General features: G+C 43.6%; 1 protein-coding gene across 1 annotated transcript in view; it reads right to left on the bottom strand.

The window, feature by feature from the left end:
* SPTBN5 (spectrin beta, non-erythrocytic 5) overlaps nucleotides 1–26,981 on the bottom strand; it is a 341,199-nt gene that overhangs the window by 57,966 nt on the left and 256,252 nt on the right. Inside the window, exons 50-58 of the mRNA XM_029597445.1 lie at nucleotides 23,659–23,847; nucleotides 17,342–17,419; nucleotides 13,497–13,669; nucleotides 12,713–12,803; nucleotides 11,787–11,933; nucleotides 7,873–8,010; nucleotides 5,175–5,431; nucleotides 4,784–4,970; nucleotides 3,272–3,484 (exon numbers count right to left, since the gene is read on the bottom strand). Coding sequence (XP_029453305.1) covers nucleotides 3,272–3,484; nucleotides 4,784–4,970; nucleotides 5,175–5,431; nucleotides 7,873–8,010; nucleotides 11,787–11,933; nucleotides 12,713–12,803; nucleotides 13,497–13,669; nucleotides 17,342–17,419; nucleotides 23,659–23,847 — 1,473 coding nt within the window. The remainder of the gene's footprint in view (nucleotides 1–3,271; nucleotides 3,485–4,783; nucleotides 4,971–5,174; nucleotides 5,432–7,872; nucleotides 8,011–11,786; nucleotides 11,934–12,712; nucleotides 12,804–13,496; nucleotides 13,670–17,341; nucleotides 17,420–23,658; nucleotides 23,848–26,981) is intronic.

Raw genomic sequence — 26,981 nt, 5'->3', positions numbered from 1 at the left:
CTGCCATCAATCAAAGAATCTGCAGATAGTCCCATACTGATGGACTTCTGGCTGACTGTAACACCAGGATCTGGCAAACCAGCTTCTGTATCCATTGCTCGGTTAGATAAAACCTCATCCTTGTATTGAAAAGGGCCCCCAGATACTCCAGTGCTTGGGACAGCTGCAGATTGCTTCTGGGGACATTGATTACCAAATTCCTGCAAAAGGTGTACCACCTTCTGGGTGACCGATACACACTATTAAAGTATCTTTACCTTATCAACCAATCATCCAGATAAGGATGGAGTAAAATCTCTTCCTTGCGCAGCGCCACTACCACAACCACCATTACCTTCAAGAAGGTCCTGGGAGCTGTTGCCACCCCAAAGGGTAGGGCCTGAAACAGAAAATGCCGCTCTTGCACTTTTCTTATCAGATGTACAGATAGGCCTCCTTCAAACCTAAGAAGGGCAAGAATTCTCCCATCTGCACCACCATAATCACTGAACTCAAGATCTCCATCCTGAAGTGAGACACTTTCAAGAATTTGTTGACCCTCTTGAGATTCAGAATGGGACACAAAGACCCCTTCTCTTTGGGCATCACAAAATAAATCAAGTAGCAGCCCAATCCTTAATGCTGTTTCGGTACTGGAATTACCATTTTTAAGTCGAGGAGCTTTTCCAGCATTGATCTTACCATCTCCCTCTATCTGTCAGAGTGACAGAGGAAAACCATGAGAGAATTCCAGGGCTTAACCATGTTGAATGATATGTATGACCTACTGGTTTGAAATAATCTGGGCCCATCTCTGGTAAAACTGAGAAAGGCAGTCGCCTATTTCTGGGACTGGAGATAGAGCCCCGAAGTACTCATTGTGCATTTTTTGAAAATCCAGCTATGAAGGAGCCCTCTTTACCACTTTACTTCGGTAAAAAGGGCTCGTTTCTAGAAAAAGACCTGGATCTCTGACTAGAAGAACTCTGCCCTGTCTGAATCTCCTGGAATCTCAAACCCTAGAACAAGAAGAGAAATTTTGTGATGGAGAATTTGGCTCTTTCCTCCAGAAGCCTGGGTACTTTAGAATTTCCCCTCCAGGTTTTCACTATTTTCTTCAATTCCTCGTAAACAGAAGTCTCCCTTTAAAAGGAAACCTCATCAGATTGGTCCTAGAGAAAGAATCTGCTGACCAGTTACACATTCAGAGAAGCTGACATGCCACTACTATGGATGTTATTCTTCTAGCTAAGGAAGGGACTAAATCAAAGCCGGCATCTGCCTAATATGTCAATCCCGGTTCCAACTGTACAGAATCATCTTCCAATTCTTCCTGCGCATTTTGCACAAGATGCAATCCAGATCTCAGTACAACGCAACAACAGGCTGAGGATCTGGAGAGCCTGCTTTAGCATGGATTCTATCTTCCTGTTCCGAGAATCTTTAAAGTGCAGTACCATCTTCCACCATAATAGTGGTTCTCTTTGTCATGGAGCAGACTCTGGGGAAATCTCTCCTTAACATTTGGGTCCAATGGGTACAGTTTGCCCAACGGGTGGCCACGTTTAAAATTAGCCTCAAGAACAATCCCCTCCAGGTCAATAAGATCCTGCACTGCCTGATGCAAAGGAAAGAATATAGAAGCCTTCATTAGGCTGACCATAATAGGATACTTTTTGGAAGAGAGGGTGTCTACCTTCTTATCCTCTGCAATATTCAATGTACACAGAATTGGGAAATTAAGGTTGCCAACTCCTCTTTCACACATGCTGCCTTATCTCCATTGGCCAGTACAACTCCATATTATTTTAATGAATGAATTTTAATGCTCTGCTATGCTAATGCAAACATTTGTTATAAATCTTTCCTTGCTTTGATTATACTGCACACTAAATGTTCCTCTTCCCATATGTGGAGATGTCCTCCTGCATGGCCTAACTCATCTAGCTGTTCAGTGGTTGAATATGAACCCCAAATAAATGCAGCCCCCTATATAAATTTTATCTCTGAGCATGTGCAAAGAATCTTTTCCTCTTGGTGTCTATCCTAGAAGACTGATCAAGGTCTTTCTGCTCCCCTTGTAGATTGACCCAGGAGTTTGGAGAAGTGAAGAATTTTGGGAGTAGTGGGAAAAGAGGAATTTTGTAGGATTTTTGAAAAGAGGAGAGTTTGGTTATTGCGATCCAGTGGACCAGTTCCTTATTTCTGAAAGTATTTTGAAAGTGTTCTGAAAGTTTTATTCAAACTTTGTTTAGATGTTTTAGTTCTTTCTTTATTTTATTTTATGTTATTTTTATTTTATTTTATTTTTATTTTATTTTATTTATTTATTTTTAGTTCTTTATCTTTAGAGATTTTTGATTATAAATATACCGCTGTAAACCGTTTTGATCAATATTTGTATTGGTAAACGGTATATAAATACATTAAATAAGAAAAAAAAAAAAAGAGTTCCTGGGGTTTATTCCTTCTTTGCACCAGTTAACAACAAAGAAGATCTGTGATTGAGAAGAGAGTTCTTTGGATGTATCTATTTTTAAACTAACCAAGGGTTTTCTCTATGGGGAAGAGATAGTGGAGACTGTGTCAGTTGGAGGAAGGAGAGTAGCTAGAAGATGCGCTAGGGATAAAGAAATCACTGCCTTTCTTGTTGGGAATTTCATTTTGCTGTTTATGATTTTTACAATATTATCTTGGATCATTTTTCAGTTGAACACCAATACTGGTCTCCAGCCATTCTTTTAAGAGTGCATCGTTCTTCCAAGCAGATCAGCCACCCACTGACCTGTAAGTCTGAGCACTGGATGGAGTGTGTTGTCTCATTTCTGCATCAGGGGCCCCGGATGTGTAGATCTCCCTGCTGTTGGAGGCACCCTGGCAATCCAGCAGCTGTGTAATCTTATCTGGAGAAAGAAAGATAGGCTCTGGGGATTGCGTAGCACCCCAGCGAACTCGGGGTCCTGCTACATAAATAAAAAGCAGGCACAAATTTGTGTGGGCACTTTTGAGGGGGAAACAATAATCAAAGTAAAACTATCTGTGCAGTTTTGTTTTGATTATTGCAGCAAACTCCTCATGTAAAAACTACCCACAAGGTTTACCAGGCCGCAGGAAGTTTGATTATCTACCCATATGGGCTTTACATTGTGAGTTTTAAGATTTGGGATACTTGGAAGACTATGAATTCATTTTCAGGGCCAATTCAGTTTCCGACACAGAGGAAAAAACTATCCAATTGAAATAAAATAAAACAAAGCCTTCAAATAGTTAGAAAGACTACCCTCTTCCTTACCTCAGTGAGGAACTGCTGGGCCTCATATGCTTGCATAAGCATCTTCCTTCTCTGCCGGGTCTCTGCTTTCAAGGTTTCCATAGCAGCCTCCAACTGCTGCAAATGATCAGTGATTTCTTTGGAGGCAAAATGGCCACCCTTCATCAATTTGTCCCCCGTGTCGGTCACCACTTCAATCAGCGCACAGCGACCACTGATCTCATTCTCCAAGTTCTAAGGATAATTAAAAAAAAAAAAGAGATCACGCTGGATTTGGGGTGAGGTGAGGGATAAAATGGAAAAATATCCATGGAAGTATGCATATATGTTTATTTGTGCTGCAAAGTTCTTTTTGTATTGCACCCTGTGGATAATAAAAATATAATTGAAAAAAAGAGAGATATCAAACCACAAGAGGCATGTTTGCACAAGTTCCTCCTACAAATAACTCCACAGAGGGAGGGAGAAACAAGGAAGAACAATACATGGATTGTGGCATTTTGTTTCATGTTGTCTGTTTGACTTTGGATTTCTGATGAGTTGCTTCACAGCAGGAAGCACACATAAGTAGTGGTCCCTGTTCTGACCCATTGCATTAGTGCGCATGTGTGGTCCTGCTTTTCCTAAGGAAACAGAGCAATGTGCAAAAATTACAATTTTCATTTCCCAAATAGTTCTGTGAATATTCTATAAACCTATTTGTCATATGGAAGAATTTGCACACAAAAGGTAGAAAATGAAAAAAATAAAAAGGTACCAGTTCAGCAATGTTTCACTGATTTAAAAAAAAAAAAAAAAATTAGAAAAAATGTTAGAGGGTCAGGCTGCTAATGCAGTGAAAGAGCAAAGCTTGCTTGTTCTTGCCCATTTCAATCAAAAACATTTTACATGAAACTCTATGGCGAAAATATCTGCAGAAGATGACCCTTTCTTCTTAGTTTTGTACATTGCTCACAGTCAACATTAGGTGATGAGGGCAAACTGGAACCTCACACCATAAAAGGCCCATGATACTGCCTGGAGAGTTGGAGGTGAAGGAAACAAAGCTGAGTCCTGGGCCGTTCTGCCACTGGTGATCTTCATTGGCCACTAATAAGACAGAAAATCATTGTGGGGACCTGTGAGCTAGTGCATGCTCACAGGACTTGAGGCATCTCCGCCTGTCCTCCCTCAAGGGATTCCTATTACTAAGGAAATCCACGTGAGGGTGACTGTATTACAACAGGTTAACAACTCTATTTCTCATTCTGTCCTGGCAGGAGTCACACAAAGCAAGTAACATATGATTTGCAAGCAGCAAGCCTAATGCTAATATTCTATTGTAAGAATTAATAAAACAATGTAGTTTGCTTTTGAAAAGTTATATGATCTGTTTTAAGGTTTACAATTCTTTTTAGATAAGATTGTACATTGGAATGATCTTAAACCACATATTTTCTGTACAATTTTCATATAAAAACTAGAATTTTGAAAACAAATAAAACCCATTGAAAAGTTAGTGTAGAATGGTAAAACAGTGTCCGGTGGCATTACCTGGTGCTTCTCCAGCAAGCTCTGGACTGCTGCAAGAGACTGGCCATAATCCTTGGAGGAGGCCAAAGGGAGTTTCTCCTGGACCCAGGCCAGTTCATCATCAAGGTCTCGGAAAAACTGGTAGAGTAACTTCTTGGCTTCCAGATTGGCACGGCGCTTCTGCAAGGGCTCACTCAGGCTCTTGTACCTGACATGTTTCAAGGGCATCCATTTAATATCATGGAAACATACGATGGTACCACTCAGCAGATGACAGTAATCAAAGAGAAAGAAAAGGAACAGATGGAAGAAAATAAAAAAAAAGACGAGAAAGACTAAGGATGAAAAATTAGAGAACATAGTCACATACTGAGAAAAGAAAAAGAAAGGCCTCAGGCTGAAGACATCACACCTGTGCACTGTGTTTTCCACCCTATCTGCCATCTCATCTGCCAGGAAGTGCCTCCCCTGCTGGAATTCACAGGCCTTATCCGTAAGTGCTTGAAATCGGTCCCTTTGCCTGGTGACATCCTCTTCTAAATCAGTCTGTTTCTTCAGGAGGTTGTTCACAGAGACCAGGTCCTTGCCATTGACTGAGGTATCCAGCTCAAAGTACACGTTATCTAGCCATTTCTCTGTGTCCTCAATACTCCTCTGGAAGTGCAGAGCCTATGGGAGGCATTAACGTTTAAGAGTTGTGTAATTCTGATCCACCTACCAGGGCTTCCCAAACCTGTCCTGGGGACCCCACAGCCAGTCGGGTTTTCAGGATATCCACAACGAATATGCATGAGATAAATTTGCATACCATGGAGACTCCATATATGTAAATTGATCTCATGCATATTCGTTGTGGATATCCTGAAAACCCGACTGGCTGTGGGGTTCCCAGGACAGGTTTGGGAAGCCCTGACCTACATATAAGGAAAGTTTACTTTTGTTTGTATCCCTGTGAGGGATTCAACAATTAAAGACAAAAGATTGCACTTCTCAGTGACAGACACATTCATATATGATAAACAAAAACAGAGCTGGTTATATAGTATACTCTGGTTTAGGCAAACACTGTTTATTAATATAGAGAGTATATAAAGAACCAGGCACACCAAAAATTATTCTATGTGAAATGCAGATAAGCCATGTTTAATTTACCAATATTTCCAGCTCTACATGAGATTTTCATCAGGGTTGTAATATAAAACCCTTTTCTGGGTTGTGTCTGGTTCTTCCTACACTCTCTGCTGAGGTATGCAACCCAGTAAGATAGGGGATGCCTATCCTAGTCATTTTCTGAAATTTCACAACCATTTAGAGTACTTAGTTTAAAGTTAATTGCTGATGATGCTCCCCATTCATTTCCTTAAGGGCGACCTTAAAGAATCAGTACAGAAAGCTGAAATGCTGCAAATTCCTAGGGATGTGAATCGTTTTTTGACGATTTAAAAAAATCATCAGATATTTTTTAAATCGTCAAAAATCGTTAAGAGTCGCGATACAATAGAAATTCCCCCGATTTATCGTGAAAAATCGTAAATCGGGGGAGGGCGGGAAAATCGGCACACCAAAACAACCCCTAAACCCACCCCGACCCTATAAAACTAATCCGTTACCTTCCCCCACCCTCCCGAACCCCCCCAAAACTTTTTACGAGTACCTGGTGGTCCAGTGGGGGCGCAGGGACCGATCTCCCGCTCTTGGGCCATCGGCGCCATTTTGGCTGCCACTCAAAAATGGCGCCGATGGCCCGATAAAAAAAACAACCCACCCGACCCTTTAAAAATGACCCCTTAGCTTCCCCCACCCTCCCGAGCCCCCAAAAACATTTTAAAATTACCTGGTGGTCTAGTGGTGGTCCCAGGAGCGATCTCCCGTTCTCGGGCCATCGGCTGCCACTCATAAAGATGGCGCTGATGGCCCTTTGCCCTTACTATGTGACAGGGTATCCGTGCCATTGGCTGGCCCCTGTCACATGGTAGGAGCACTGGATGGCCGGCGCCATCTTTAAAGATGGCGGTGGCCATCGTAAAGGGTGGGGGAACGTAAGGGGTCAATTTTAAAGGGTCGGGCCTCACTAAAAAAAATTAACGATGTGAATCGGAACAGATTCCGATTCACATCACCTCCAATCAGATTTTTTTCTCCCTCTAGCCGAAACCCGATTGTTAAGACGATCGGGCACACGATTCACATCCCTACAAATTCCTGCAGGTACTTTGTGAAGGCCCAAGGGCAACACTGGAAATCAGCAGCTTTTTAACAATTTGCTCTGCATATAAGCCAAAAGGAGACCACAGTGAGAGTCATACCCTGCTTGCTAGTGCTTGGAAAGATGATACAATACTATCCCATACTCATTAAATTAATTTAGAGGTCAATATTCAAAGCCATTCAGCTGGATAACTCACAGCTAAATTGAAACTTCTGAATATTCCCTTTGCTTATCTGGTTAAGATTTAGCTGAATAAGAAAAGGGTGTATTGGGGATGTTTTGGGGCAGGGGTGGAGTTAGCTAAATAACTTAGCTGGCATACTCAGATACTTGGAGCTAGCTGGATAAGTTATTCGGTTAACTCAAGTCATGCCTGAGAGCAAGTCTAAAGTTATCTGGGAACGTGTTCTCAGATAACTTTAGCCTTAACTGGCTATATTCAAAAGAATATAGCTGCTTATAAGTGCTGAGCTGCAGGGTTGCAAAAAAAAAAAATAAAAAAATTGAGGGCCTAGTGGCCCTATACTGTCTTCACCTGCTAGTAGGGGAGAAAAACCAATGCTTCTGGACTGCTCCGGTGAGTATAATTTGGGAACTTTGTGTTTACAATGTCTAAAATGTACACATTGCTAATTATTCTCTATGACCCTGCTGTATACAATAAACAGGTGACACAGTTCTTCCTGAACTACCTGTGCAAATAGGAACCCCCTGCAATTTCAGTTAAGTGGGTGCAAAACTTGCACCAAAGAAGGCTTCTGAAAATTGGCTCCCTAAAGACTTAAGGAATATAAGAAACTTGTGCTTGGAATCACAAAGCCAATAAGACTGGGATTGAAGCAAAACTGATTTAACCCTTGCCCTCTTCATGCAGCTCTATGACTGACCCATTTATGTTTACCTTGTAGGCATCCTGCAGCTTTGATTTCTTCTCAGTACAATTCTGCAGCAGTTTCTTCCACATCTCCTCAATTTCCAGAAGTCTGGATTGGATTACATTTGGGGCATAATGTTCAGCTTGAAGCATTTTTTGCCCCTCCTACAAAACAAAGCTCTGTCAGAATAAATATATACATCAATTCAGAATAAATGTAACTTTCACATCCTGGGAACCCATCCATTAATGCACTGTTTTTGTATGGACATCAGGAGCTGGTAATTCAGAGTGTAAAATACAGAAAGGGCAAGATCATTTATATCCAACTCAGCACCACACCAACAGGCAGAGATCTCTCCGTCTGTACCTTGGAAATATGCAGAGAGCAATAACTAGACTCTACTCTTAGGCTTAAGACTTAGCTTCTCTTTGCTAGAGCCCCTGGGAGGAATCATAGGACAACACCAGAGAGAATAGCTTGCCTATGGAAGGCTCATCATTTATCTCACTTGCTAGAACTGAATAGGTGACTGATCTTGTTACTAATGAATTGTGCTGGATTTTGCCAAGAATGAAGTCCCCTGGCTAAGGGATCTGTAGTGCTGCTAAGGATATTTTGGTCTTGCTATCTGCTTCTTTATATTGGGTAAGCCTGTGAGAACGTTGAACTTGTTGAAGACATCCTACATTTTGTGTTTCATAAACTTTGGCATTACTGGAACAACCAACTCATGGTGTGGACTGAGCTTTTTGTTCTTGGGTTTGGGTTTGCATGAGTGTCTGTGAACTATTGTGAATCTGAGGACACCTCTTCACTTGCGGGGAAGTCTATTCATCCACAGAGAAGAGAGGTTTCGTGTCTAGAAAAGACTGCTCTCTGAGCCTGGTCCACTACACCATTTCCCTCCACCATTTTCAAAAAACCCTACTCAGCAGTAAAAAGTTTGGACTCCCAGCAACTTGTTACATTTTGTATACCCTAGTAGGCGTTAGATATATATTCTTAAAATTAGCACAAATTCTGTGCAGCGGTAGGATTCTTCATGTTAACTAGAAAATGATTAGCAGAGTGTGATGGAGTATACCGACAACTCTCTGTCATTCTACCTTAAGGAGCCCGGTAGGTATCTAACCCAGTTCCTCCTTAAGGCAGAATACTGCAAGGGATTCTGGGTGAAGGGAGGTTCCCTTTACCCTACCATAAGAATCCAGACCTAGAGAGTTGGAGGAGGCTTCAGGGGAACTGGTAAGACCTTGCAGGATATCCGTATGCTGTATGTCTACCTAATATGTGTGCCTGAAACTGTTCCTGCAGCTGCAGCTGGCCCAAATACGCTACACAAGGTGTCAGTTTGGGGAATTTTTATGCTTAAGTGGGAAGCACAAGTAAAAATCCACAGCCTCCCTGAAGAGATAGAGAGAGAAAGAAAACTGCTTGCAGAGTTTTTTCTTGGGATCTTCTGACTTTAATTTTTACTACAGCAAGCCAAGGGGGCTATCCCCATCTGAACAGTCAAGGGTCAAGTAGTATGGACAGACCAGCAGGTGTTTTTTGTTTTCACTGCCTTGTGTGAATTATCCATTTGGGAGATGGCCCCAAAGGGAGAGAAAATGAAGCAAGTAATCCAGGTCCTGGCCACAGGACAGCAACAGCTGCAAAACGCTGTACAAACACAAATAGATAAGCAGCAGCGGCTTTAAGACTAATTAACGCAAAAAGGTGCAGTCTTAACTCAGCTAGCTGAGGCCCTGCAATCGACTATGTCCAGAATACCTCAGGCACCTTCACCTTCGCATATCCTGTTTAAGATGAAGGGAGGAGAGGACCCCGAGGTTTTTCTAAAAAACTCTGAAAGGATCGCCTGCCTGTCGGCCTGGCCAGAGACCAGCTGGACCAACTTACTTGGCTAATTTGTTCAAAGGCAAAAGTCAAGCAGCGTTCCAGGCCGCTAATCCAGATGGGAGGGCTTCCTATGAGAATGTGAGAGAGAGGGGTACTCCCCAGAATACAATTGGCAGCAGTTCCAATGGGTGGCCTTACAGCCTGGGGAGAGCCTTAGAAACTTCTATTGTTGGAAAAATGCCAGGTGGAAGTGACTCCAGCTGGAGGGAAGTTAGGGATTGAAGTAGGTCATCAGATACTCCTAGAGCAGTTCTTGGTTGGTCTGGACCGGCCCATGTAGAATTGGTCTGCTGACACATCGGGCTCACCCTGAAGAGAGCCCTGGAAGTGGCGGAAGCCTTCCACCAGGCACAGTCAATGCCTGCTAGCATAAGGGGCTTGGAGGGAAAACCCATAACAGTCCTCTGATAGGGTACAGAAGATAGAGGACCTCAGAAATGATCCTCTGAGAAAGGGAACTTAGCCTCTGTACCCGGGTTCCAGATGCTAATCCAGTCTTGTCTACATGTTTTAAATGTGGACAGAAAGGACACTTGGCAATTGATATGGCTGAAGTGAATATGAACATTAGCCTCATGACCCAGCCAATGCCTGGGGAAGAAGTAAGCACACTTAAAATAACGCTCTGATGCAGCAACAACTGGCAAACCAAAAGGAAAAGGGGACTCCGGAGAGACGGGAACAACCCAGAAATGGGGCTTCTCAGACCCTCTTTGTTTGCACTTTTGTGTGAAGAATGGGCATGAAGAAGACCGCTGTTCCTATAGGCAGCTGGAAACTGAAGAGTCTTTAAATGAGCCTGGTAGGGCAGAAGCCCGATCGGCCCTACAGGAGTCTGTAAAACAGAAGGTCATGCAAAGGAAGAATATCCTTGGCTTGATGAAATGGAGTGCGAACGCAAGTTAGCAGAGCAATGCAAGAAGGAGCAAAGAATGGAACAGAGCCCCAGAATGATAATGACACATGAGAACATGCTTGGGATCCCAAGTTGTCAAAACTCCAAAGCTGTAATTTTGTGGATATCCCGCATGCGTGACTTAAGGATGTTATAATCCAGTTAGAACTAGAAGATGTTTCTACCCAGGCTTTGGTGGATTCTAGCTGTAGCAAAACGCTCATTTGCCAGGATTTACTGTGTCAAGAACACATCAGCTATAAGAGGAAAGAGACGAACAGAAGTGTTCAACCTCCCATGTCCTCTGGACACGGTCACAGGACAAGCAGTCCTAGAAGCGGGTGTCCTCCCTGAACTCCTGTACCCAGTAATCCTGGGGCGAGATTACCCCATTTTGCACATTCATGGAGACAACTCGTAGGTAGTGGGGACAGTACGACCGGAGGGGGAGTGCACATGTACCCCAAGCATGTCTGAATGCTCGACCTGACTAGGCCGAGCTGAGGGGGAGGATATATGTCGGAGTGTACCAACAACTCCCTCATTCTACCTTAAGGAACCCAGTTCAGAACACTGCGAAGGATTCCGGTTGAAGGGATGTTCCCTTCACCCTACCATAAGAATCCAGGCCTAGAGAGCTGAAGGAGGCCTCAGGGGAGCTGGTAGGACCTCACGGGATATCCATATACTGTATGTCTACCTAATATGTGTGCCTAATGCAAAGTTAGCTATTACGTTGATTAATGCACTTGTGACCACTGTAAATAAAAAATTTCACCCGTACCAAGTTAATCATGTCTTCTTGCATTCCTGAAACTGTTCCTGCGGCCACAGCCGCCCCTAATACGCTACACTAAGACTCCAACGCTATACTATTTATAGGTGATTACAAATTTGTTTATCTCACATCTATTTATGCATCAAGTTCTCTGTTCTTCCACCAATTGGACAGTTCTATACTCCCCCCCTTTGCATGCACCCTTCTACCTGGATTTTCATATATTTTTTCATCTCCCTTGCTGTATTTCTGAGAATTCATCAGTACAATCTATCCACCCATAGTGTCTCTCAGCTGTTCCATATGCTAGACACTTGTTAGGCTGGGTCAATCCTACCCACTGCCTTCCTGGATGATCTTACAGTCTGGATGCTGTCAAGGCGGTTTCTGTTGGACATGATCTCAGCTTCAAATGTCTGGTGCTTCTGTAACTTGGCCTGTACATTACTAGGGTCTCGCCAGCTCTCATCCAAGGCGATGCTACTCTTCTCATTCATCCAGGCAGCAACCTGTGAGAAGAGAACACTGTAACAAAACAGGAATCTAATAAAACCTTCAAGGACTATTCAGTATGTGCTCTGTAAGCTGTTTTTAACATGGAAAAACAAAACAACTGAGTTGCTCTCAAAGGAGGAGGTCTCAAACTCAAAACCCCCAAAGCTCTCCATCTCCCACACTGAACGATGGACAAAGTTGCCCACAAGCCCCTCGCAGCCTGTGTCCAGGAATGAAAGAAAGCTCGTTCAAGTCTTCAGTCCCAATAACGCCTTCTGCTCCGCAATATAAGGAGGATGCATTGTCTTCAGATCTTTAGATACAAAGTTGTTTATACTGCAGCAGAAACAGAGTGTTTTCTGATATCAGTTTTCTAGAATTCTCTCTGCTCTACAGGAGCACTGTCTTAACCTCTTTATGCTCTCTGCTCACCCTTTCTCAGACTGGGTAGGCATTGTCTCCATATTTCTAGAGTTTAGTGGGCCCTCTGCTCCTCCATGTAGGTGGTGGGGGGCTGTCTACATACTGATGCACCTAACACATTTCTCTTTGCCCCACACAAGATGCTTTGTTTTTGCCTGGGATAACGTTCTTCCTATTAATCACCTCCACCAAGATGTCACAATATCTTCTACCTAGGATTTAGAGTGTGCTTCTGTCTCTCTTATTGCTAACTACCTTTTAACAGCCTCCCCATCCCCACCAAAACTCTAATCCTTTCTGTAAAGACCCTCAAAGTGCTACTTCAAACTATGATGCTCAGCAAGATTAGCAATTTAAACTCAAACCGCACCTCGTAGCAATTTCGTAGGAACCTCTGCAGAAGCCACGACTTCTCCAACTTTTTCCTTCGGGCATCAGCGTTCTCTAACAGTTTCTTTTTCCTATCGTAGAAAAGGAAGTGAATATATTCAGTGTTCAAAGGCCCCTGGTGTGAAAACTGCCACATGTAGAAATGCTAAATATGACCGCTCTAAATGTAGGCGTTCCCTGGGGGCATAACTTGGCTGGGGGGAGAAATCTAGACATGGATATTGAATATTCAAATATCTGCACACAGTTTCCCCTGCTTAACTCCATATGCAGATACAGCAGGCGCAAGGAGCACTTTTGTTCATGTATAAACTTCAGCAAATCTGCTAAACTAGCTGGGAAGTTTCTCTTTGAATATACAGTTAAAGTTGTGTAGGTACAATCGTCCCTGTGCGCGAAGTGAAATTTGCTCCCATAAAGCCTGGCACATTCGCTTATCAAATATCCCAGAAAACCTAAATTTATCTGCAGTTTAGGCTGAACTGAGTTTGTAGGTCTCAACTTAGTGTACAACAAACAGATAGTCCACCTGGATCTCTGAGCTCTCTTGAGCAGAGGATGCCAACCGTAGCAACACTGAAAGCATTTTCAGTGTTCCAGATTGATTACACTAAAATGACACTTCATTCAGCGTCAGGTTTGGATGCAGTGTCCTTCCAATTTATACATGTACCGACCAGGAAAATGACGTTAAAATTAAGAGAAATCTAGGACCATAAAGTAGACTGTAAATGGAAAGAGGAAGACTCAGGGGGCTTGGTTACCTGTGCAGGACAGACTGACATTTCCTGGCAATATTCTCGGAGTCGTAGTGCTTGTTCTGCCTCAGCTGCAAGGCAAAGGACTCCATCACATTGATCTTCTCCATCTGGGCTTCTAAGGCTTTCTCAAACAGCTCATGCTTCTGCTGGAGGCTCTCCACACTGGCCAAGGAATCCTGAGGAGAAAAGAAGCAGTGAACCTCAATTAACACTGTGCTGTTACCAGAAGTTTAGCTCCCAATGGTAAATATCTACGCGCACCCAGGGTAAGTAGTCCCTCCCCACACATCTCTCTAAAATTATAATTCAGTGTAACTAAAACTCAGTATGTAGAGCATAACTACTCATTATCTCAGGACTTAAGCTGGTCTCTCTGCCAGGGCCGCCATCAGGAATTTTGAGGCCCCATACAGCCAAAATGTCTGGGCCACAAGCATTCAGTGGATAAAGTATATGCAACAATGTTTATACCTATGTGTAAACTCCACCATAGGTGTAAAAAAATAAAAACAAGTCAACAAACTCAAATCACTTAGATAAATGCACAGTATCTGAGAAATCCAGTGGGTTCTATCCAATAAAGCAGTTCAGTGTGAGTACTGAATTGTGTCCATCTCGACTCATAGTGGAAATAACAGCAAATTCAGGTTTATGAAGCAATCAGTCTTCTTACTTTCTGATTTGCAAAATCTTTAATTAAGTCTTTGTAACTGAGTTGTCTGGCAAGCTCATGCTCAATAGAGAGAATTGCCAGGCCGTTTAGACGTTGTTCACTCTCTTTTCTGCTTCCGTTTTTGAGAGCCAGATTTGTGATGGTACATTCTTTGGGTTATCAGAATTTACTAGAGACAAATAATGAACATTTGCTAGTAATCAAGGTCTATGATAAACTGCTTACTATGTATAAGGCCGTGTTCCAACTGTGTTCTATATAACAAAGAAAGTCTGTTGCAAAATCATTTTAGTAGCTGCTGCTTATAATAAAAAAATGCATTTAATCAAGAAAAGAGAAAAAAAGTGCTTCTCGCACATAAAAAACTGTCTTACTATGCTTTGGGCCTTCCCGATCATACACATTATGTGCTTGATTACGGAAGCCGAAAATTCAATGTAAACCCTCCCTCATGTGGCCATTCATTCAGCGGTTGACTTGTTAGGCCTAGTTCACACTAATAAATAGATAATGCACCAGCCCCCCAGTAATAAATAGATAATACACCAGACGTCCCCCCAGTAATAAATAGATAATGCACCAGCTCCCCCCAGTAATAAATAGATAATGCACCTGCAAAACAAACTTGTTACTTACCCTTTGCGCTCCAGGGACTCCGCGGCTCCTCGGCCTCCAGCTAGCAAGCAGACAGCGACGGCCCGTGCGCTTTGCCGGCGCATACTGTCTGACGGGGCGGTGACGTCACAGCCGCGTCAGACAGTGAACGCTGGCAGGACAGAGCGCGCGGACGAGTCTCTGTCTGCGGTGCTCTGTAAATCAATGCTATGCGTGTCTAAAAGACACGCATAGCATTGATTCTCTCCCTTCTCTGGGGCCCGCACCCAGGGCCGGCTCCAGGTTTCAGTAGGCCCCTGGGCGACAGACTGTCGGAGAGAGCCTCAGTGGGCCTCTTTGCCATGAACTAATACATCCCCCAAGCACACCTGCTGCCTGGCGGCTGCGGGCCCCCATATGTGGCAGTAGATCCTGGGGCCCCATACTGCAGGCCCAAGAATACTGCCCTGATGGCGGCCCTGCTCTCTGCTGTTTAAACCTGCAAAAGAACATCTGGCCTGGAATCTTATGTCACCCTTAGACACTGTTTAAAGGCAGAAGGAGAGGTTTGGCATATACTCTGTTTTCCATAATTGAAGAGTTCAGTATGTTATGTAATTTATACAATTCCCATGTGCTCATTTATTTTTGCAGTTCCCTTAAACCAAGGCACCATGCATTAATTATAGCAGTACAAAATTAATGGGAAATGAGTTAGAATGCATGTGATGAATTTTACAAAGCTGATAAGCAGAAGGCCAATTAGTACCAATTATGGTGATGGTGGTTTGGGTTTTTTTTTGTAGGGATGGAACACCCATTGTAGAGATATGAATCGTGTGCCAGATCGTCTTAACGATCAGGTTGGCTGGGGGGGGGGGGGGGGAAATCTGATCGTTAAGATATGTGAATTGGAATCGGAAACGTGCCATTGGCCGGCCCCTGTCACATGGTAGGAGCACTGGATGGCCGGCGCCATCTTTACTCATCAGCCCCTATTATAGAGTATAGTATAATAGGGGCTGATCAGTAAAGATGGCGCCGGCCAGCCAGTGCTCCTACCATGTGACAGGGGCCGGCCAATGGCACGGATACCCTGTCACATGGTAAGGGCAAAGGGGCATCGGCGCCATTTTATTTTAGCGCAGCTGATGCCTGGGAACGGGAAATCGTCCCCCGAGGCCCCCCTGGACAACCAGGTAATGTTAAAAGGTTTTGGGGGGGTCAAGAGGGTGGGGGAGGCTAAGGGGGGTCGATTTAAAGGGTCGGGTGGGGTTTTGTTTTATCGGGCCATCGGCGCCATTTTAATTAGTGGCAGCCAAAATGGCGCCGATGGCCCGAGAGCGGGAGATCGCGCCGGGACCCCCCCATTGGACCACCAGGTAATTTAACATTTTGGTGGGGTTTGGGAGGGTGGGGGAGGGTAAGGAATTGGTTTTAAAGGGTCGGGGTGGGTTTAGGGGTTGTTTTGGTGTGCCAGTTTTCCCGCCCTCCCCCAAATAATTCCCGTGCCCTATTTAACGATTTAGGATGATTTATGACGATAAATCGGGGGCCTTTGTATTGTATCGTGCACTCTGACGATTTAGGATGATTTTAAAATTATCTGACGATAATTTTAATCGTTCAAAAATGATTCACATCCCTATTGGCTTGAAACTGAACTGAGACCATCAATTCCTTTCACACAGCCACTGATCGACATTCAGTTGTTAATGACTTGCCAGATTTCACCAGCAACCAAAAAAGGAAAGGCTCAATATGCCTGAGCCAATCCACTGAGCCAGCCAGTCCTCCTGTCTTGGAGCAATTAGAAACAAGATGAAATGATGAAGTCCCTCTTTCAGCTCAGAAGCATACACCTTGTTAAGCACTAAGAAATATCTTGTCACTCCTGTCCTTATTAAGCCATTATTTGATTGCTCATTCGCCTACTGAACTGTATGCATTCCTGTGTATTAGGAGGGAGTGGTGAGAGGGTATTACTTCAACTATTCTGTTCATAACCTTGATAATGTTTGCTTTGTGTTAGTGTGTATTACTGTGCGGTTATGATTTTCAATAAACTTTAAATTACAAAAAAAAAAAAGAAAAATCTTGCCACCTGCTCCTAGTGCATTGCTTTGTTTGCATCTTTATCTGCCTGGAAAGTGCAATAACATATAACACGATTCACCTGGGATATGTCATCCAATAAATGTACCTGGGTATATCTTCTTGACGTGTTATTGCTTAGATAGCTATAAGCTATAAATACATGCAGTATGCTTATTACCATATACTTTCTGTTGTTTTAGCAGTATTGGTATATTTGCAATAATCAAAGCAACACATGAAAAACATAAAAGGAGAATGGATGTCTGATGAATGCTGTCTGTTGACAAAGAAATTCCTACTACACTAACTTAATGTAGTTATACATCAGGTGTCTTCAGTGAAAAATGCATACAAATATTATGCCAGTAATTAATGAGCATCTGTTCCACCTTTTATATTCACAATGCTGTCTTCTTCCCAAAGTTTACAAGAGGGAGCCACCCTAGTGCAATGCAAGAGCCGAGAAGCAGTTCACTCTACCTACCCCCAGGTCTTCATTGGCGAGGAAAGCTTCCTTGCTGCTCAGCCAGCTTTCATTCTGCTCACTGTAGCCAAGGAATATCTGTGTGTGGTTAAAATAAAAACTGCATCAGAGAATTTGAAGTTCCTTCCCATTACACTCAAAAAAGGGTGAGAAATTCCCACAGCTCTCAGAAAGTCTGCTTATCTTTGGAATGAAGAACTTACATTCATAGAAAAACTTATTGGGTAGCGTCTGTACCCAGGATGTCACACACACACACACATGCGCACATGCACACGCACACACACACACACACACACACACATCTATATTTTTCCCTTGCCTGGTCTTTATGAATATTAGGGCATGGGTCCATGTGCATAGGGGTTTAGCAGTAGGGACCCACAGTGGAGACAGCTGTTGTAATTTTCAAAGAGTTACACATGTAAAAATTAGCATATCCATTCGTAAGCAGCCTGTACTCGCATAATCGCTATTTTATAAAAGCCAAAAGATTGCAAGTAGTTTACATTTTGTGCGCACATATATCCACGTAAAAAATGGGTAGTCTAGGAGCATTCTGGGGTTGGCAGCAGTTATGCATGTTAGTTACTATTTAAAAGACACGTGCATACATTGGCAACTTACTTACATAATATTACACCTGCTAATTATCTTGCGTAACTGATATCAGGCTTTGTTTATTGTGTAGGATTGGGGGAGGGCTGGGTGAACTGGGGGGAGTTCAGGCTGAAGAACCAGAAGGGTCTCGATGGTCTGGAGAAGGACTGGGTGAACTGGTGGAGTAATTGGTAAACTAATTTCAATTACTCGCGCTTTGTAAAATATGCCAATTTACGCATGTAAATTGGTTTTTACACAAGTCCTACTTTATGTTCGCATGTAAAATATACATATGTATATTTTTAAATGACGTAGAAGAAGTATGTGCATTCATGCATTGAAATACTCGCTTTCAATGCGCTGTGGGGTAGATTTTCAAATAGCGCGAATTGGCTTACTTTTGCTGGCGCATCAGGCGCAAGCAAAAGTACGCTGGATTTTAGCAGATACGCGCGGAGCCGCGCGTATCTGCTAAAAAACCTGGATCGGCGCGCGCAAGGCTATTGATTTTGTATAGCCGGCGCGCGCCAAGCCGCACAGCCTACCCCCGTTCCCTCCAAGGCCGCTCCGAAATCGGAGCGGCCTCGGAGGGAATCCTCTAACGCCCTCCCCTCACCTTCCCCTCCCTTCCTCTACCTAACCCACCCGCCCGGCCCTGTCTAAACCCCTCCCTTACCTTTGTTGGGGGATTTACGCCTCCCGGAGGGAGACTTAAATCCCCGCGTGCCAGCGGGCCTCTTGCGCGCCGGGCCGCGACCTGGGGGCGGGTATGGAGGGCGCGGCCACGCCCCCGGACCGCCCCAGGCCGTAGCCACGCCCCGTACCCGCCCCCAAAACGCTGCTGACACGCCCCGAAAACGCCGCTGCGCTCGGTCCCGCCCCCGACACGCCCCCCTCCGAAAACCCCGGGACTTACGCGAGTCCCGGGGCTCTGCGCGCGCCTGTAGGCCTATGTAAAATAGGCTCACCGGCGAGCAGGGCTCTGAAAATCCGCCCCTGTATGTATTTGCACATAAGCATGCATATGCCCTTATGTTGTGGGGTAGAGATACAGATATTTTATGATATGCGCAGATTATAAAATACTAGCAGGTACATACCACCACACAGAATTGTTTGAAAGTTATCTTCCATATGTGTTCATGTGATCAGGACCATTTATTAAACAAATGGTCAAAACCAATAAAGCTGCGAGTGGGAAAATCAGGGGTCAGGATTTATGCTTGTAAATCACAGTTATAAAGTAGCCTGGGATTCAGTTTGCATCAAACTATGCATATATGCCAGTTTTGCGTGTACTTTTATGCAAACTGAGGTTAGATATTTCAGGGGACGGAGCTGGGGTGGAGTTAGGACTTGCATGCTTTTTTTTGCATTTTAGATATTATGAGGTGAATTTTCAAAGGGGTTCCACATGTAAAACCAGCATATCCGTGCGTAAACAGGATGTACGCATATCGTGAGTATGCATGTATTTTCAGTTTTGTGCGTACATTGAATCGGGGGAAAAAGGTGCGTACTAGGTGTGCTCTAGGTTGGGTTTCAGAAGTGTGCACAGTAGTTCCTATTTTTTGAGAGATATAAAATTACACATTACCTGATTTATTCACACACTTTCAGACCTGCTAATTGACTCGCGCAAGTGAAATTGGACTTTCTGTTGTCTGCAGATTTCGGTTGGGACATCTGGGTGAACTGGTGGGGGGTGAATTACTACAGGGTCTAGAAGAATAGGTTGAACTAGTGGAAGTATCAGCAACCCGGTGATTCAATGCACGTGCACAAATATTTTCAGTGAGAGGTAATTTTCAAAGAATTTATGCTAAGAAAAGTAACATATATTCTAGCAATTTTCAAAAGCCCATAGGCGCGTAAATCCTTTAGACAATTCAGCCCTATGGAGTGAATTTTCAAAGGCGTTACATGCATAAAAGTAGCATTTACACGTAAACTGTAAAACCCAGTTTTATGCGCATAGCGCCTTTTGAAAATTACCTCCTGTACACACATTCTTTCTATAATACCCGCCTCCGCGTTTAATTCTGGGTGTTCATTCGCAGAGTGTCATGATTATTTTGAGTGCAAAATATATGCGCATATATTTATAAAATGTGTAGAGAAAGTATGCTTCTTATTGCATTGGAAATATACATGTGTACTGAAACATATGTGTATATTTGTTTGTTAACTGCTTTGATGGTACTAATAGAATTGTGGTCAAGTAAATAAAGTAATAAAATAATAACATATGTTCTAGTTAATAGGGGTAGCCCTCTTGTTGACCAATGGCAGCTTTTCTTTTCCTCTTGCATCTGCAGGCTAAGCTATTGATCCTTCTTCCCCTGTATCTGGGAGTGTGATGGCCTGCTGATCAAGCACCATGACTGATTCTCCAGGGCTGATGCTTCAAGCCCAGCTATGCCTGACAATACTCTCTCCTTCTTCAGACTGCCCCTCCTGGGACTCTTAAGCCCAGTTTGAGGATATCTTTGGCGAAAACACTTCACCAAGCTTTCCACATGGACACTGCGTGCTGACTTCCAGGGATTGTCTTCCGGTCTCCAGCAGTCCCAATTCACTAAATAGTGGTCATCCTCAAATTATTCTGGAATCCAGGATCTGTTTCACCTGGAATTCTGGTTGCCTCTCAATCATCAATGATGGCAGGGTCCCAAAAACAGTTCTTAAGAAGGAGACATGAAACGCTGGATTAATTCGGAGCATTGGAGGGAGCTGTACTCTAAAGTTGACTAGGTTTATCAGTTTCTGGATCCAGAAATATCCCATGAACCACTGCTCCAATTGGGCTGATGGTTGGTCACCCAGCTCTAATCTCTGCCTTAAACTGAAGGGCTCTTCTCTGGCAGCCTGCCTGGGTCTTTTGAGTCTCCTCCTCTCCTCAGCAGTCTGCCTGGTTTAGGTAGGCCTACATTTCTAAAGGTACCAGATGAATGGGAGGGGTAGAGCACTTTGGGCATTTTCTGAGGAACTAAGAAGGGTGCAGAGGCCAAACTGCAGACCCCACCACATCTTTTCATGTGCCTTATGCACCTTCAGCCTGGCAGGACCATTTGTTAAATTGTGGGGGAGAGGTGGCAATTGAGCCACATGCCCACATTTTCATTTCTTATTTTTTCAAAACAGTGCCACTTAACCAGATATCTTTTGAGTATTATCCGATTAAGTGGCAAATTATCCAGTCACACGTGGCTGGATAACTCTTAAATGTAACCAGTTATATTCAAACATAGGGGATCATTTTTTAAAGCTAACGCATGCAAAAAGGGCCGTTTCGCGTGTGATAGCTAAAAAGGGGCGGAGTCAGGGCGGCATCTGCCCTGGAAGAGGAGGAGTCGGGGCGGATGCCACAAAGACAGCGTGGACGGCAAAAAGGTAAGGAGCCTTTTCACTGCCCATTTTGTGCCCAATAATACTACCTTTTATGATGGCGCTATTGGGTGCGAAAGCCGGCAGCGATCACACCGCAGAGGCGCAATCACTGCCAGCTTTCGCAGGCCCGCCCTGCGTGATTCACAACGCCGCGGTGTTTTAGAAAATATAGGCCATAGCCAGTTAGGTTTTAAAGTTATCCAGCCACATGTAGCCAGATGATTTTAGGTGAGTATGCTGAATATCCAGGACAAGTTATCTGGCTAACATTAGCTGAACAATTTGTCTGCTCGCCACCTTATTGAAGATTGGCCCCTTGGTTTAAAGCGCTCTTGTGACACCATAGACCATGAATGAAGGATAAATGGCTCAATATTCAAAAGGTTGCCATTTAGCTGGATAACTTGCAATTTATCATCTAAATGCCTTTGAATAGTGTCCCCCATGAGTATTTGATGAAGCGAAGATATGGCAACAGAAAGTGATTTTAAGAAGCTAGGGTAAGATAATTCATTGTTAGCCATCAGAAGAAACAGTGGGGTAGATACTGAAAGCTGGGCCTGTAAGTAGCCAGTTAGACCGTATCTAGGTAAGTTACAATGTATATTCAGCGGCACAGTGAAGCCGCTGAATATATGCATATATATATATATATATATATATATATATATATATATATATACACACTTATCCTGCTAACTCCGACTATCAGTAGTTAGCCGTATAAGTTATGCAGCTAACTTGCTCCACCCTCGATCTGCCCTGTACATGCCTACGTTTAGCCTTATAAGGGACTTATACGATTAGGCGGCAGCTGCTGACCATAGGCACATATTCAGGGGCCACTACTTACTCACATAAGTCCCGCTTATCCGGCTAAATAGTGCCGATCGTGCTTTGAATATCAGGCCCAGTATGTAAAAGAGCTGCATGAACACAAATGATGGAGGAAAGAGACAGAAAAACAATGGTAGTGTCATCTGGAGTCAAAAATGGACCTCACTGAACTCAGCCATGCTATTCTGAGGTGATATTAGAATCAGATGCTAATTTTCCATATTTCTTCTCGTCAGGCACAGATTTTGTAGCTGCCACTAATATAATGTAAGGGTGTCACCAAAGTGTTCCTTACTATATATATATATACATACATACTGTATATATCAATCTCTTCACAGATGCTGGCTGTATGAGGTCAGAGACAGTGCGGGTGTATAGTGTTCCCTGACATTCGGCAATGGGAAGCTTCTTGTTAAGCAGTGTGATTTCAGAAAACTCATGAGCCCACTTTGGCTGATGTTCATTCTTCCAGGCTTCTGTCCTAAGAAGACAGCAAAGGCTCAAGGCAGGAACACACAGGCCCCCAGGATTTGGAAGCAGCTTGGGTCCACAAGGACTTGTAAGCAAGAGAGGACCAGAGGCTAGAGTTGGTGAAAGGAGTTAGTCACATACACCTTGATTTCACTGGTTTGCCTTATGAAAGGATTTACTGGTTGGAGTCAAAAGGGAGAGCTTCTTCCACATGTGTGAATCATCTGTAGAGTTGCTGACTGGGAGGGAATCAGTAGGAACTCAACTATAAGTGTTTAGCAGACTTTTTTTTCTAATTTCCTTTTTTCTGCTAATGAAGGAGATCTGCTCTACCCGAATAAGGGCTTGCTTCATGGAAATATCCAGAAGTCTGCAAATTTCCGTGACTGTAATAATTGGACTGTTTTAGAGTTTTGTTTTCTGCACGGATGGCACCAAACCCAAATGTACTGTCTGCCAAATTGTTCATCTACATTTTGTACATTAGTAAATGGTCTTATTTTCTGAAACAATACATCTAGACAAAATGTGAAGTCCTATGTGATTCCCAAAAGCTAATCATCAAAAACTCTTGACTTTTCATTTTAATACAAAACTTAAATAGATGCTTACACATAAAAAGAATATCACATAAATCCAATACATCAAACAACAGACATCGATCAAGGACATATATCAATCACACATTCATTACAATACACAAACGTAAGCCACATAATACAACACAAATACCCTATTTTCTGGAATAACACTTGCTGGTATTGGTAGGGATTTTTTTTTTTACCTAATGGTGCATGTGTCCTAACCCTGTGGGCCCCAAAGCTGTTGCTTCTCCCCACTGAAAATCCCCAGGTGCAAGCTAGCTGATACCCTGCATCAACAAAATGTTCCCCTTTTTCTTTGCCAAGAGTTCGTTAGGGGTTACAATAAGTAAATGCTTCATGATGTTTCTGGACTGGGCACCGTTGCAGTGCTGCATTTTTCCATCAGCTGCTTATTATCTCGCTACCTACCTGTAAATCCCGAGCTTGTGCCAGTTTCAGATTTTGCTCCTGCCAGACTTGGATCAAGTCTGTCCAGGCCTGCTCTAGGTTGGAGAGTGATTGCTGTATCTCAGGAGCTGCATAGTGGCCAGCAGCAGCAAGTTTCTGCCCAGTGCTCTGGAGTGAGTTGAATCTCTCTCTTCGTGCCTCGATCTCTGCCTGAAGCATGGAGAGAAGACAGAGTGCTTATGCTAGAGGACTGTCCAGTAACACTAAGTTTTTTTTGTCCCAGCAATTTCCTTTGGGCTTCCAGCTCAGTAGGAACCTAGGTTGACATCTGCTATGATGAGTCTTCATCTACAGCTCCATCTTTTATATTCCCTCCCAACTCACTCAGTCCAAACACTGCAGTGACAATCTTCAGCTGGGGACCATGCACCAGGGCTCCTTCCAGAACCCTGAAACCGTGGGCCCCAAATCCAGCCACTAGGTGGTGCTGTCATACAATGACTTGGAGTCCCTCCCCCAGGGGCTGTGAATGCTGCCTCCACAGCATTCTTGATCCCAGCTGATCCAGGAATCAAACCTGGGTCATCCACACGGATGTGCTTTCAGTTCCTTATGAATGGGATCTCTGCAGGTCTCTTCCATTCCATGAGAGATACGTTATTTTGTGAAATGAAAAATTAACAAGAGGCGTGCTCCCAAGAGTATAAAGGATTCCTCTCCAGAACATCGCTGTGTTGAAGCCCACAAATATTCTAGATAGAATGAATGTTGATCTGATATATTTTTCACTTTTTATTCTCTAGAATCTTTAGTTCTTTTGCTACTAGAAGATTCAGTCACACAGCAGCCCTGATTCTAAGCTGCATCTGGAGCGGGCAGCAGGTCAGTAAGCATCAGGTTGGGAAGAATATTATGAATTACAGAAGTGTGAGGAGTGATATATTGCTTATTTTTGGCTCTAAAAAAAAAGTGAGTAGTGCTGCTCAATGATGACTTAAGGCTGTGATCCTGTTAGGGTTAGCCTAACGCTGGGTGGACGTGAACATTAGCTTTGCATTCGTCAATGAGGCCTAGTCAGTTAGGTTAAGGATTGTCAGCCTATTCCCTGCCTTGGGCCAGTATGCAGAAAAGACTTGTGGATGATCTCATGAGCACAGTTACACTTTCCCACAGAAGAAAATTATGCTTAGCAGCTTCAAGGACATTTGGCATGAAATGAAGATCTAACTACCTGCAAAAACATACTTCCTCCAAAATGCTAACAAGCTGCATGACTAACTCAAAGACAATGTGGCCTGGATTGCAAACTGGTTGACGGACAGAAAACAAGGTGTGATGGTAAATGGAACTTACTCTGAAGAGAGAGCAGTGTTAAGCAGAGTGCCGCAGGGATCGGTGTTGGGACCGGTCCTGTTCAATATCTTTGTGAGCGACATTGTGGATGGGATAGAAGATAAGGTTTGTCTTTTTGCGGATGACACTAAGATCTGCAACAGAGTGAACATGCCAGAAGGAGTAGAGAGAATGAGACGGGATCTAAAGAAGCTGGAAGAGTGGTCAAAGATATGGCAGCTGAGATTCAATGCCAAGAAGTGCAGAGTCATGCATATGGGGTGTGAAAATCTGAAAGAACTGTATTCGATGGGGGGAGAAGGGCTGATATGTACGGAGCAGGAGAGAGACCTTGGGGTGATAGTCTCTAATGATCTGAAGTCGGTGAAACAATGTGACAAGGCGATAGCTAAAGCCAGAAAAATGCTGGGCTGCACAGAGAGAGGAATATCGAGTAAGAAAAGGGAAGTGATTATCCCCTTGTACAGGTCCTTGGTGAGGCCTCACCTGGATTACTGTGTTCAGTTCTGGAGACCGTATCTCCGAAGGGACAGAGACAGGATAGAAGCAGTCCAGAGAAGGGCAACAAAAAAGGTGGAGGGTCTTCATCGAATGACTTATGAGGAGAGACTGAAGAATCTAAATATGTACATCCTGGAGGAAAGGAGGAGTAGGGGTGATATGATTCAAACTTTCAGATATTTGAAAGGTTTTAATGATCCAAAGACAACGACAAACCTTTTCAGTTGCAAAAAAATCAGCAGAACCAGGGGTCACGATTTAAAACTCCAGGGAGGAAGACTCAGAACCAATGTCAGGAAGTATTTCTTCACGGAGAGGGTGGTGGATGCCTGGAACGCCCTTCCGGAGGAAGTGGTGAAGACCAAAACTGTGAAGGATTTCAAAGGGGCGTGGAATAAACACTGTGGATCCATAAAGTCTAGAGGATGTGAATGAAGAGAACAGGCACGGGGGTGGCTTGCTTGCGGGAATGACGGCTACTACCTGGAGATTAATATCCTTATTCAATAAACATACACACGGTTAATACGACTCCAACATTGCTCTATGCTTCAACGGCAAGAGGAAATGTGGAAAAAAGGATTTGCATCCACAAAAAAGCAGGGGAGTAGCTTGCTTGTTACGGTGGTTACTACCCCAAACCAAATAAGCCTGATACTTCACTTTCAATGCATATCCAGCATAGCTCTCTGCTTCAACGGCAGGGAGAATGAAGAAAAGATGATTTATATTCAGACAACAACCAACAAGGAATGAATTACATAGTCTGGGTAAACAAATAAGCATGGGTGTAGCTTGCTTGTTACAGCGGTTACTACCCCGAATCAATTAAGCCTGATACTTCACTTGGAATACATATCCAGCGCAGCTCACTTCTTCAATGGCAGGGGGGAATGAAGTAAAGAGGATTTATATTCAGACAACCAAGAAGGACTGAATTGCACAGGCAGGGTAAACAAGCGTGGGAGTAGCTTGCTTATTATGGCGGTTACTACCCCAAACCAATTAGCTAGATACTTCACTTAGATGCAGCTCCAGCACTGCTGTCTGCATTGATGGTGGGGTGGAAGGGAATTGGAACCAAAAAGTTACTTATAAGGGCCAAGAGTAACAGATAAGTATGAAAACAAATAGGTGTGAAAGCTTGCTGGGCAGACTGGATGGGCCGTTTGGTCTTCTTCTGCTGTCACTTCTATATATGTTTCTATGTATTTTCAAACAACAAAAATGGTCTCCCACATTTGCCTGCAAAGACATCTCTCCCTGTTTCCTGAGAGAGATAAGCAGCTACTGGAACAGCTCAGTCAAGCATGGATCAAAGGATCTCTATTGCCAGTTGGAAAGATAAGAGAAAAATGTTGGCCTGGGACAAAGCAAGGCCTGAGAAACAAAAGGCTATAATAATGAGTGTGTGAAAATAGCACATGGTCCAGCTGCAGCAGCAACAGTGACAGCAAATGACTACTGACTGGACATTGGCATTCTTATTT

This window comes from Rhinatrema bivittatum, chromosome 4, assembly GCF_901001135.1.
Source record: "Rhinatrema bivittatum chromosome 4, aRhiBiv1.1, whole genome shotgun sequence".
Taxonomy (NCBI): Eukaryota; Metazoa; Chordata; class Amphibia; order Gymnophiona; family Rhinatrematidae; genus Rhinatrema; species Rhinatrema bivittatum.
Note: the sequence above shows the minus strand (reverse complement) of the source record. Positions and strands in the feature narration are given on the sequence as shown.